This window comes from Myotis lucifugus, unplaced genomic scaffold (assembly GCF_000147115.1).
Source record: "Myotis lucifugus unplaced genomic scaffold, Myoluc2.0 scaffold_0, whole genome shotgun sequence".
NCBI classification, from domain to species: Eukaryota; Metazoa; Chordata; class Mammalia; order Chiroptera; family Vespertilionidae; genus Myotis; species Myotis lucifugus.
Genome location: NW_005871048.1, coordinates 2703782 through 2718470, shown reverse-complemented (window position 1 = coordinate 2718470; position 14689 = coordinate 2703782). Strand labels below are relative to the sequence as shown.

General features: G+C 37.4%; 1 protein-coding gene across 1 annotated transcript in view; it reads left to right on the top strand.

Moving 5' to 3' along the window:
* Window positions 1–14689, top strand: part of CCDC192 (coiled-coil domain containing 192) — a 185633-nt gene that overhangs the window by 5674 nt on the left and 165270 nt on the right. Inside the window, 1 exon segment of the mRNA XM_023754702.1 lies at window positions 13470–13485. Within this exon segment, the coding sequence (XP_023610470.1) occupies window positions 13470–13485 (16 nt within the window).

Sequence of the window (14689 nt, the reverse complement as noted above, 5' to 3'; positions counted from 1 at the left end):
GTCACAGGTTCGATTCCGGCCAAGGGCATGTACCTTGGTTGCAGGCACATCCCCAGTAGGGGGTGTGCAAGAGGCAGCTGATCGATGTTTCTCTCTCATCGATGTTTCTAACTCTCTATCCCTTCTCCCTTCCTCTCTGTAAAAAAATCAATAAAATATATTTTTTAAAAAAAGCTGAGTGATTGCTACATGGGGGCTCATTATACTAGTTCTCTACTTTTAAGTTTGAGAGTTTCCCTTACCAAAAAAAAAAAAAAAAAAAAAAAAAAAATCTATCTGTACACTGTGGATTCAGCTTTGGTAAGGATCCCCTAGACTCCACCCATAGACAATTCTGAAACAACCCTTTCAGCTCTAATGTAGAGGCAGTGTGATACAGAAGAATGATTGTAGGACTAGGAGTTAGGCCCAAATCAGTCACCTCCAAACTGTGTCATGATAGCCAAGCTAGTTAAACTCTCTGAGCCTATTTTTCATCCATAGAATGAGGACAATGAGACTTGAATAGTCTACAGGGATACTTTGGAGATACTGCAGCTTTGGTTCCAGACCACCACAATAGTAAAGTGAATCACATGAATGTTTTGGTTTCCCAGTGCATATAAAGTTCTGCTCACACTATACTGTAATCTAGTAAGTGTGCAATAGCACTATGTCTAAAAAATGTACATTCCCTAATTTAAAACTACATGATCGCTAAATGCTAAACATTATGCGAGCTTTTGGTGAGTTTAATCTTTTTGCTGCTGGTGGGTCTTGCCTTGATGCTGACGGCTCCTGACTGATTAGGTGGTGGTTGCTGAAGGTTGGGGAGGTGCAGCCATTTCTTAAAATAAACAACAATCAAACTGGACACATCACTCGGTTCTTCTTTTCATGAAGGATTTCGCTGTAGCATGTGATGCTGTTTGATAACATTTGGCTCAGAGTAGAATTTTTTTCAAAATTGGAGTCACTCCTTTTCAAACCCTGCTGCTGCTTTATCAACTAAGTTTATGTAATTTTCTAAATCCTTTGCCATTTCAACAATCTTCACAGCATCTTCACCAGAAGTAGATTCCATCTTAAGAAAGCACTTTCTTTGCTCATCCATAAGAAGTTTAAGTTTCTTAAACTTCATTGGTTAAGGCTTTATCATGAGATTGCAGCAGTTCAGTCATGGCTTCAGGCTCCGCTCCTAATTCTGGTTCTCTTGCTGTTTCCACCACATCCGCAGTTACTCCTCCACCAACGTCTTGAACCCTCAAAGTCATCCATGAGGGTTGGAATCAACTTCTTCCAAACTCCTGTTAATGCTCATATTTTGACCTCTTCCCATGAGTCACAAATGTTCTTAGTGGCATCTAGAATGGTGACTCCTTTCTAGGTTTTCAATTTACTTTGCTCAGATCTATCAGAGGAATCACTATCTATAGCCTTACAAAATGAATTTCTTAAATGATAAGACAAAAATCAAAACTGCTCCTGATCCAGGGGCTGCAGAATGGATGCTGTGTTAGCAGCATGAAAACAACAATAGTCTCATTGTGCATCTCCCTCAGGATGACCAAGGTGCATTGTCAGTGAGCAGTATACTTGTAAAAAAAATGTTTTTCCTAAGCTATAGGTCTCAACACTGGACTTAAAATATTCAGTAAACCATGTTGTAAAGAAATGTGCTGTCATCCAGGCTTTGTTGTTCCATCCATAGAGCACAGGCAGATCAGATTTAATATAACTCTTAAGAACCCTAGGAGTTTTGCAATGGTACATGAGCATTGGCTTCAACTTAAAGTCCCCAGCTGCATCACCCCTTAACAAGAGAGTCAGGCTGTCCTTTGCAACTTTGAAGCCAGACAATGACCTCTCTCTGGCTATGAAAGTCCTACACAGCATCTTCTTCCAACAGAAGGCCGTTTGTCTACATTGAAAAATCTGTGCTTATCTCGGCTAGATCATCTGGATAACTTGCTGCAGCTTCTACATCAGCACTTGCTGCTTCACTTTCCACTTTTTTGTTACGGAAACGCTTCTTTCCTTAAACTTCATGAACCAACCTCTGCTAGCTTCAAACTTGTCTTCTGCAGCTTCCTCGCTTCTTTCAGCCTTCACAGAACTGAAGAGAGTTAAGGCCTTGCTCTGGATTAGGTGTTGGCTTAAGGGAATGTTGTGGCTGGTTTGATCTTCTACCCAGATCACTAAAACTCTCTCAGCAATAAGGCTGTTTCACTGTCTTATGATTCATGTGCTCACTGGAGTAGCACTCTTCACTTCCTTCAGGAACTTTTCCTTTGTACGCACAAGTTGTTTGCACAAGAGGCCTAGCTTTCGGCCTACCTCAGCTTTTGACATGCCTTCTTCCTCAGTGAATTAATCATTTCCAGCTTTTGATTTAAAGTGAGAGCATGTGACTCTTCCTTTCTCTTGAACATTTAACCATTGCCGGGTTATTAACTGGCCTAATTTTAGTACTGCTGTGTCTCAGGGAATAGGGAGAGCGGAGGAGATGGGAAGAGATGGGAATGGTGGGTTAAGGGAGCCGTCAGAACACACATTTATGACTTAAGTTCGCCAACTTATACGGGCGCTGTTTGGGGACACTCAAAACAATTACAATAGTAGCATCAGAGATCACTGGTCACAGACCACCAAACAAATATAATAATAATGGAAAAGTGAAATATTGTGAGAATTATCAGAATGTGACACAGAGACAGAGAGTGAGCAATGCTGTTGAAAAAATGACACTGATAGATTTGCTTGATGCAAGGTCGCCACAGACATTCAATTTGTAAAAAGTGCAATGTCTCCAAAGCTCAATAAAGCAACGTGCAATAAGATGAGGTATGCTTGTGCCACAAATGAGATATTTGGAATGCGAAAGTTATTGGTTAAGGACCGACAAGTGTAAAGGAGTACAGGAGTATAGTTATTGGAAATCTATAGCATTCAAATGGGCTCTCCTGTGGGCCAAGGGACCCTGCTCTTTGAATACTCTTGCTTCTTTCTGGATTCAGCAGTTCTGCTCTCCCAGCATCACCAGCTAAGAACAACTGATCTAGTGAGGTGCATACCCAGAACCTCACTTCTGAACAATTATTTTGTTCATAAAATGTTAACATCTCTTTTCTAAGTATAGTTCATTTAATCTGGCCCCAGAGAGAATGGATATACCTCTCAAATCCACCATCATTTTCAGAAGGAGGGCTTTTAGAGAATAAATAAAAGTCAATTAGATTAGTAAAATGTGACTTTAATTAAAAATTTACTTTCTAACTTGGAGGCTAGTTTAATCTTAGATGGCTTTTATTTTTCAGTTAGCAAAAAGAGAACCTAATAATGAGTTTTTATTTTATATAGTGGACCTATTTATGATCCCATTGCTCAAAGAAGGAGTATCCCTCACTGGTGCTACAGGAAACATTGATCTCTGGTTAGAACCCTTGGGTTAGCAGTTGAATTGGGGTTTTGGAAATGGGAGACTTTAGGTCTCCCATCTGGTACTGCCTTTTCCTCTAACAATGCTAATCAATTAGCACTCTAGAGGCAACCCTGTCACTGAAAAGGACCAGGTGCCAATCACCACACTCAGGATTTTTGCCTAAGGCTCCCAATTAGCTTCCAGAGTTCAGAATCTATTTCCTTTCAATTTACATTTAACATAGTTGGGAGCCCTGGGGCATGAAGTAGCTGGTTCTGCTTTAGTTACTGTATTTTTATATTTCTAAAAGAATACATTTAGCTAAAGGAGGCTAGGATTAAAGACTTCAAGATGTCCATAGGATGTCCACAATTAGTGCTGCTCCCTCATTGCACAATCCTCTAAATTTTGGAACTCACAGAATGATCACTCAGCAGAACCTATTCTGCTCTGTACCATGAAGAACCAAATTGCAGGTGGACCTCAGATGCTTTTTTAAATAGTTCTAGTTAGCTTTGGTAGAGGGGATTGAGATGAAGGATGAAATTTGTTCAATGTTATAAAGAAGTCTTGAAAACTCATGCACAATGAATCACACTCTACCTTGTGGCACCACTGTCTGGAGACCCTGGTTCCTCATTTTCCTTTTCAGTACTGGTCTCAGAATACTGTTTCAACTTTTGGACCGCCCTGGTAAACTGTGCCTTCTTAGGATGAGGACTGGCCTGCACTCATCACTGTGTTCCTGGGACAAAGTTTCTGATACTAACAGCACTCAATGAGTATAGTTTGAAATAGAACAAATGCATTGCAGTGGGTGATTGACAGATACCATCCCTCTGAATCCTTATAGCAACAGACAGGGGTGATGTCCAGAATCATCACCTATTATATTGACACATTTCTTCTAATTATTATTAACACGTTAGAAATGAAGTAATTGAGATACAGAGAAGCTGAGGGAGATTTCAGCTGTTGAATGATCAATGTTCACTATACAGTAGGAATAATATGGGACAATCCAGTGAGAGTTAGTTTATTTATATCCACTTCTTGGGTGCCAGATTGTCACTGTTTATCTGGATCTTATTCCTTTGGGCCTGTTGAAGGATTAGTATTTTATTTGAACTGTTGCCATTGCCCCATTTTAACATCCTCTGACAGAAAACAGCCAGTGCATGTAGATCAAGCATGTCAAACTCGTGGCACACGGGCCGCATACCTCATTTATTTGACCTGTGTTAGCCTTTGAGTTTGACATGCTTGACGTAGATCATCTCATTTGGAACTGTTTAGGAAATAAAAATTCTATTGCAAGGAGGCTTGGCCTCAACAGGATAGCTGGCTCAGGATTTCTCCCCCTGAACTATTCCTGAGAACTGTGATGCGTAGAAATGAACAATGTAAAACATATGATGTCACTGGCCCTGTGGACTGGCACACAGTGAGAATGTGGGTATGAGTTCATTAATGCTAGAGTATGTATAGAGTACTTCACTCATTGTGCAAAACTAAGCTTATTATAAAACCCCATTATGTCATTTAGCTTTCAAGTTATAATTTAGTGACGACTTCATTTAAAAAATCATTATGTTACGTGACAAATGTATGAAAGCACTTTTAAAATTTTTAAATTGTAAGTCAAATTCATAACACACCGTATAGGGAGTCAGCTTTACAAAATGACCTTAAAGTAGCTAAAACATTTTACATTTGATAAACTGGGGAAGGCAAGCAATGCCTTAAATTGTGTCAATTTTTTATAAATTCCGTTCTTCTTTTAGTACTTGGTATAATACAGCATTGTTTTTCAGGAAGCATATATTTGATAATATTTCTCACATTTCTACAATTTAGCATTCTAAAATGGCTTTTAGAAGATTTCTCCTTTTGATGAGCAAACTCTCAAATCATTAATGAATCACAGTTAATGTATCACTTGTGCTTTCAATTGAACATTTCAAGTGGTTTAAGAAGACATTCCTATTTATACTTGACATGAGGTCAATATAGAACTATAGTTCTGCATATATTTAAATACAAAGATTTGCTGCTGTTCTAGGAAATAGGGTATTTATTTATTTATTTTGCCATTCTAATAGGTGAGAAATATCTCAAAGCTTTTTGTTTTGGATCTTTTTCCTACCTTTCTTCCTCCCTCCTCTCCCCCTTTCCTGAAGCATACTTGCCAAATTTAACGTGTACAAGTTGATGAATTTTGACATACGTTTACACACATGAAACCACAACCCCAGTCAATCAAGATAATGAAACTCTCCATCGCCCCCGGAAGTTTCTCATTTTAATAACATTAGCCCCAGAATTTCTCATTTGAATAATAAGGTCTATTTAACTTGTGAGCAGAGACCATAAAAAAGAGAGACCTTAGCAGTTTAAAATGAGGCTGGCCAAAAACTAGAAAGTGTCCTTTAGAAAATGATCCTTTGCAAGCAACCAGCAAGACAACTTATTTTATTTTTAACTTCTATGATAAAGTAAATGAATAAGTAACAAAAGGTCCTGTTTTCACATGCAGATGTGTTCCTTTATATTTTTCAAATGTCAACAGACAAATAAATTTAAAAAACATGGGGCACTGAAGCAGATTGTTTACAGATAGGATGTTTTGCAGAATTTCCCCAACAGGCATGGGTGGCACAAAGGACCTCCACAAACTGAAGCATTTGAGTGTCTGCAAATTTGTTTCATCAAATGCCCATGACATTTTCTCTCCATTTGGCTCCTTCAAATGGTAAAAACTTCCAGACAACAGGCATTATTTGGGAAAAGCGTGCTAATTTGTGCTGTGTAGTGCTGACGCGTTTCATTTTCTGTGCCAGTGAAAATGTTGAGAAGTTTGTGTGTAAACGAGGAAAGAAGTTGTGAGATGTGAAAAAGGCGACAGAAGTCAAATGTACCGTATACATTTAGATACATAAAAGTTTAATATATGTAGTTAGTTGAATTTAAGGATTGCTCTAAATTAATATTCTGGATAAAATCAAGTTTCCCATACAATTTTCTCATCTTCTGAAACCTGAGTGTTTAGATCAGTGCAAGGGGGAAGTATGTTTTGGGGGCCATCTGAGCAGTCAATCTGACTTTTAAAGAACACATCAGTTGCTGTGGTCTGAAGAAAAATACTTTCCCACACGTCAAAGTGTCCTTGAGAGAGAATATCTCCAAAGGGCCTAGCGGCTAGTGGTCGGCAAACTCATTAGTCAACAGAGCCAAATATCAACAGTACTTCTTCAAAATAGACTCACCCAGGCCGAAAACCGACTTCTGCGCATAGGCCACAAAGTTTCAATCGCACTGTATGCGTGCCCGCACGTGGTATTTTGTGGAAGAGCCACACTCAAGGATCCCAAGAGCCGCATGTGGCTCGCGAGCCGCAGTTTGCCGACCACGGCCTAGCCAATTATTCAATCTAGCCTTTCCCCAGGAGGAAATCTCCCCTGGGGAGGTGCTCTTTGGATGCTTGGAGAGAAGGGAGAGCCTGGAGTGACCTGGGCATGAGGAACTCATGGATGCAGGCTCTCAGGCTAGAGCCGGGCCTCTGGCTGCCTTCGTCTCATCAGGCCAATTGGATAACACAGACTTCATTTGTTTTGATAGTTTTGTTAAACTGAAATTTGCTGCTGGGAATAATAACCCCAAGTCATCATGTCAGTAGCTGAGCTGTTTGTATTAGATCAGGTATCAGAGTCAGTCGGTTATTTCAAAATATTTCTAATAATTTGAATCAATGTGGTGTGTTATCTGTACTTAAGGAGGTCCAGAGAAATGGAGCATTTCTCCAAGTTTTGGCTAGAGTTTGCTTCTTGCAAAAGTTGACTTTCTCCTCAAACAAAATTGTGCATTAATGCACAGAGATGAAAATATAATTTAGTCCTGAAAATTCTATACCTCATAAGAAAACTTACACTCACCACTATTTAAACCCATTTAAGAAGAATTTAATATTCAAAATAAGTAATAGAAAATATTTGTAACATTTATTACAGTACTAGCTGTACCCAGCCACGTGTTGCTGTAGCTCAGTCTGGTTAAATGGAAAAGAAAGAAAAGAGAAAGCGCACGTTTCTAATATGTTTAATTTCACAATGCTTGTGGGTATACAATATTTTTTGTTGTTCCATTGTCTGTGCAGATATAGAGATTGTCTGGTTTGCCGACTCTAAAACACGCAACATATAATTGTCCATGTGAGAAGCAATCCGTGTCTAGATCTAACCCGCACAATTCTAAAGATTGGCCCTGAGCTTTGTTGATAGTGATTGCAAATGCCAATCGAATTGGGAATTGCAGTCTCTTAAATTGAAATGGCATATCCGTTGGAATCATAGGAATGCGAGGAATGAGGACATCTTCACCTTTGAAAGGTCCTGTCAAGATTGTTGCTTCTACGACGTTGCTCATTAATTTTTTTACTGCAAGCCGCGTGCTGTTGCAAAGCTTTGGCTGGTTGATATTTCCCAACATGATAATCGGCACACCAATTTTCAATTGCAGTACGTGCGGTGGCATCCCTGGCAGATCGAGTGAATTCAAAAATTCTGTTGGATAATGAACCGCTTCATCTGCTTCCACAACAGTGTCGACGGACTTGTATGTGACTGCCTCGCTTTGAATGTTAGACTGAATAATATTGTTAAGTTCGTAGGAGTCTTTGTTCTTGGCCGAAAGAATAGCTCATTCACTCAGCCAATCGTGATTCTTATAATTGGTTTGAATATTGGGAAATACTTTTTCAACCAATTCTTCTTTTGACGTCACTAAATTGCAGAAGTTATGAGGCAATGAAATTCGTCCTGAGGTCAGATCAACCGGCACCTTTCCATTCCCAATTTCCAGCAATTGATGTGAGAATATCTCAGCTGATCGATCGTTTTGCAGCTAGACACGCATATTTGTAGTTAATTTTATCTACAATTTATAATTGTAAACAGAAACATTGAAATGGAATCGTAAAATATTTAGTATAGCGTGTGTTGCTTTTACGTCCAACAGATGGCACTGTTTTTCAAAAAAAGCATGTTTTTACCTGTCACAGGTGTGACATCTATATAATAGTCTATCTAGGTATATAAAAACACGCGCATATTCGAATGCAACGTCGCGTCAAAATTTCAAAGCAATCGGTGAAGAACTTTCGGAGATTTAAGATTTTGAACAAACGAACATTTACATTTTTATTTACATAGATAATACCTTTAATATACTAAGTTCTCATAAAAATCAACGAGGAAAAGATTTACCCTTAAATTAAAAAAAGAATGGTTGAGCGTTGACCTATGAACCAGGAGGTCATGGTTCAATTACTGGTCAGGGCACATGCCCGGGTTGTGGGCTCGATCCCCAGTGGGGGCTGTGCAGGAGGCAGCCAATCAATGATTCTCTCTCATCATTGATGTTTTTATCTCTCTCTCCCTCTACCTTCCTCTCTGAAATCAATAAAAATATATGTATTTTTAAATGGACAAAGGACACAAATCATAATTTACAAAAGAAGACATATAAATATCCAATAAGATTTCCAAACTTGCGTTTACCAAATAAAATGTCCAAACTTAATAGAAGACAAAGAGATAAAAAAGTTTTAAACTTAGATGTCATAATTAACTGTAACTTTGACAGCTATATGAACAGCCAATAGATATATGAAAAGATGTTCAACCTCACTGGCAATTAGGGAAGTGCAAATAAAAACTACAATGAGATACCACCTCACACCCGTTACAGTGGCCATTATCAACAAGACAAGTATTGGAGAGGTTGTGAAAAAAAGTGAACCCTCCTTCCCTGCTTGTGGGAATATAGACTGGTACAACCACTATGGAAAGCAGTCTGGCAATTTCTCAAAAAATTGAGAATAGAGCTACCATATGACCCAGCAATCCTCCTGAGTATATACTGGAAACCTTGAAATCATGTATTTGCAAAGATATATGCACTTCTATGTTCATTGCAGCATTATTCATGGTGGCCAAGACATGGAAACAGCCAAAGTGCCCTGTGATAGAGGACTGGATAAAGAAGATGGGGTACATATATACAATGGAATACTACTCAACCATTGCAACAACATGGATGGACCTTGAGAACATTATGCTAAGTGAAATAAGTCAGTCAAAGAAAGCTAAGAACCATATGATTTCACTCATATGTGGGATATAAAACTGAAACTCATGAACACAAACAGCAGTGTGGTGGTTGCCAGAGGGAAGGGGTGAGGGGAGAAGGGAGTCCTAATATATGGTGATGGAAGAAGATTTGACTTTGGGTGGTGGGCACACAGTGCAATATACAGATCTTGTAACATAGAAACCTATACCTGAAACCTATATGGTCATGTTTATCAATGTCACCCGAATAAATTTAATTTTAAAAAATAAATAAAATTACTTATTAAAAAGTATTGAAAATATTATTATAGGAAAATGTATAAGAAAACTACAATTCTTGCCCTAACTGGTTTGGCTCAGTGGATAGAGCATCAGTGTATGGACTGAAGGGTCCCAGGTTCGATTCCAGTCAAGGGCATGTACCTTGGTTGCAGGCACATCCCCAGAAGGGAGTGTGCAGGAGGCAGCTGATCGATGTTTCTCTCTCATTGATGTTTCTAACTCTCTATCCCTCTCCCTTCCTCTCTGTAAAAAATCAATAAAATATATTTTAAGAAAAAGAAAAAAAAAGAAAACTATGATTCTCATATAGTATTGGTGGGTGTGTTAATTTTTGAGATGCAATCTTAAATGTGTATCAAGAATATAATCTTTAAAATCCAGTAACCGCTTTTTTCATATGTATTAAATAAGAAAACAAGTTGATAGATGTATAAATATGCTTATTACAGGATTGTCCAACAGTAGGGAAACTGCATTTGTACCTAGTAAAATTTATTGTGAACATAAAAAAATTGTAATTTTTTAAAGTTAAAAATTATAGAAAATCATATCTATCATCATTCAAATATAGATTGTACCTATGATATATTGTTCACTGAAAGTGGTCATAATTTAATCAGATATAACCATGTATAGTATGAGTTAATGTTTTATATGCTATACATCTTACAGGCACACACATACACACACACAGAAGTCTATCGAAGAACGCACCAATTGTGGTCTTAGTCAGCTCAGGCTGCACTAACAAAATATCACAGACTTGTGGCTTAAACAACAGACATTTATGTGTTTCTCACAGTCCTGAAGTCAGAGATTAGGGTACCAGCATGATTGGGTCCTGACTTGCAGATGGTTGCCTTGTTGCTTTATCGCACATGGGGGGTAGGTTGGGAAGCAGTGGAAGAGAGAGAAGTTAACAAAAGGAGAGAGCCCACTGATTTCTTCTTGTAAGGACACTAATCCCATCATGAAGACCCCACCCTGATGACCTCATCTAAACTGAATGACTTCTGAGGCCCCAACTCCTAATATTATCACATTGGGAATCCCAGCTTCAACGTGTGAATGTGAGGCAGCAGGTGACACAAACATCAATCCATAACATGTTGCAATCTCTGGATGGTAGGGCTATGAATGATTTTTCACTTTCATTTTTATACCTTTTATATTGTATGGATTTGGGGGACATAATATATAGAAAATCTGTGCCACAGAGATGATGCTTAATACATGTATTTTCTCCTTTTTCCTCTCATTTTTATAGTATTGAAGTTCACTTATCTGAATATCTTTCCACCCTTTCTCAACCTTTATCCCACTATGAGCTCCTGAAGGGTAGGGAATTTGATTAACTCATCTTTATCCTCCAGGGTTTAGTCCTGGGACCTACACACAAAAGGCACCCAGTAGAGATGTGCATGATCTCATTGTTATTGAGTAGCTGAACACATTGCATTTTTCAGATAGGGAAGAAAATGCTCTTGATGCAAAATAAAATTAATTTGTAAGATATATTTAAATTAAATGTGGGTTAGAAACATTCTTTGGAAAGGAGTAAGTCCTGTTTTGCTTGCCTTGAATGCCCAAGAAAAATGCTATAACTTCTAGAACAGGCTGCTTACCCTAAGGGCTATCACTACTTAGACACTTCCTTAAAATAGAAATGCCTATGTCCTATTCATTTCTCTCCTTTGGAATAAAGCAGGCTTTGGCCTTTGTGTCTTCAAATGTGTTCTTGTGTATTTTTTAAATAATCTTGAAAATTTAGAAAAAAAGTCTCCCATAATAACTTACTTTGGGGCTGCTTAACATGTAATGCTGAGCTTCAAATGGTTAGATTTGAGAACTTGAAATAAAATAGTTTAGTATCCACAAGGTAACTTCCAAATTACTCAAGTTCTTAACCCTTAAGTATACTAGAAAACCAGTCATCATCATTTACCATCTGGATCAAATAACCCCATCAAAAATTGTTTTAAAGTCATTTTTCAAATAATTTACATAAGGATAATGGCATAGTTAATAAAATCATTAGAAATTTTAATAAGAATTTAAACATAGAAAATCTTGTATCAAGTAACAATTTTGGCACATACTGGTAAACATTTAAAAGAAAGCCATCACATATCCTCTTAACAAACAGGAAAAGTCCAAGTTCTTATCACCAACTATTGTGTGATAGTCTTTGCTGTATGAGATACCCTATTTCCTTTTTTGTCCTTAGAGATATGCCTTTCACTCACTGATTCATGAGTTTGAAGACATTCATCTAAGTTTCTAGGAGTCATGATCTGAAGATTCATAGTCTATTTCACTAACATAATTAATTCCACTGTCAACACTAGTATCTAGAAGAGCACTGTCCATAGAAATATACTACAAGTCATACATGTAATTTTAAATTTTCTAGTAGTCACATTAAAATTTTTAAATAGCCTTGGCTGGTGTTGCTAAGTGGTTAAATCATTGGCCTGTGCACAAAAGAGTCTTGGGTTCGATTCCTGGTCAAGGGCAGGTACCTCGGTTATAGACTCAATCCCCAACCCCAGTCGGGAAGTGTGCAAGAGACAACCAACCCATGTGTCTCTCTCATTGTTGTTTCTCTCTCTTCTCCTCTCTCTCTCCCTTCTATGCTCTCTAAAAATCAATGGAAAAAATATCATCAGATGAAGATTAACTAACTAAACAAATAAATATATAAATAGGTGAAAGTAAATTTTAATAATATATTTTATTTAACCTAACATCAAAAATATTGTTATTTCAATATGCAATCAATATAAAACATATTGAGGTATCTTACATTCTTATTTATTGTGCTAAGAAGTCTTCAAAACTCTGTGTATATTTTATCTCAATTAAAACTAACCACATTTCGCCCTAACTGGTTTGGCTCAGTGGATAGAGCATCGGTGTATGGACTGAAGGGTCCCAGGTTCGATTCTGGTCAAGGGCATGTACCTTGGTTGCGGGCACATCCCCAGTGGGGGAGTGTGCAGGAGGCAGCTGATCGATGTTTCTCTCTCATCGATGTTTCTAACTCTCTATCCCTCTCCCTTCCTCTCTGTAAAAAAATCAATAAAATATTTAAAAAAACAAAACAAAAACAAACCAAAAAAACCTAACCACATTTCAAGTACTGACAAGTCACATATGATTAGTGGCTACTGCATTGGACAGTGTTGGTCAAGAATGCTGCTCTTCACATTCATCTTCTGATTTGTCTAAGAATTGTGAAATGTCCTCCTCTATCAATTTTCTTCTCTTTGGACATTATATATGGAAAAAAATTTAGTATTCACAGCTGTGTTTAATGAAAGCCAAAACTAGGCTATAAAAATGGTGTCTCCTCTTCTATACCTTGAAAGATGATACTTCTGGCAACACAATGAGAAAATGACGGACAAGTATCAATTTTACGATTGTATTGTCCTCTAGGCAATTTCACTGGGGACCAAGCCCACAACCTGGGCATGTGCCCTGACCGGGAATGGAACTGTGAACTCCTGGTTCATAGGTCGACACTCAACCACTGAGCCACACCTGCCGGGCCACACTTTTTTCTTTTTAATCTTTAAAGTCTTCATTGAAAAGAATTGATGAATAATGATAAAAAAATTCCTAGAATGATCAAGTAACAATGTGTTTCAATATAGGAAAAATAAGGTTACTGCAATCCCACAATACAGCCTAGATTTGAAAAGGCTCCAATAGATCTGTATTGTATTTGCAAGATAGAATGAGTTTCATTCTATTTTTTAAACAAATATATATTATTTTGGTTTTTATAAGACTTCTTAGAAAGAATAAAGGCCATGAAACATAGATTTTTATTAATATAATGGCTCAAAAACAGAAATTCAAAACTACATTGGGTCCAATGAACATTGGTGGTATATTGAGGATTAAACTCATTAATTAAACAGTATGTGGGGAAATTTTTCAGAGATATGTTTTTTAAAAATTTCTTTTCTTTTCTATAAGCTTCTATCTCACATGATAGCTTTCCCCAAATGTTCTCCTCAAAAGTTCCTTGGAAATGTATTTCCTTTAGCCCTAGTCCATCCACACCCCTCTTCATTCTCTCCCTTTTCATTTCAAAAGCTCAAAAGAACATGTCTAACAAGAAGGTCCAGAGAAGGAAGAAACAGAGCAGACCCCTTAAAAACCCTCTTTGGCAGGCAGAGAAGAGTACATTTTTTAATTTGTGTTCTTATATTATGCACAGTGAATTACTTTTTCCAACAAGGAGTAACCAGCTAGATACAGTTGTATATTGCCAAGACCACCAGTGTTTCTAAGAGTTTGGGGTCTTTATGATCAATGATCTGGCTCTTTGTGAGCTCCCAGAAGCTATATCATCAAAACATAAAACTCAAAGCTTAAACAGAAGATGCTTTTTATGGCCCATGGACACAGACAATGGGGTGGTGAGGGCCTGGGGTGAAGATGGGCTGGAGGGGTCAATGGGGGGAAAAAGAGGACATATGTAATACTTTCAACAATAAAGAATTTTTAAAAAAATAATAAATAAATAAAATCAATTAAAAAAACACATATCCTTGGATGAGGATAAAAAAATAAAAAAGTAAAATAAATAAAATGAAGATGTTTTTTAAAAAGCTTACTTCTAAGGATCAGTCATTATGCTAAGCATTTTTCTGCATTACCACATTTAATCATCATAGCAGCTCCTATTGAGTTATTATTTCTTCCATTTTTAGAGGTGAGGAATTGAAGGCTCAGAATAAATTATTGCTTAAAGTCACATGAGCAATAAGTAATAAAATCAACAGAACCCATTCCAGTTAGTATTTAGGAGAAATGAATTATTAAAGGATATAGGTATCTCAGAGGATCTTCTAGGATAATCAGA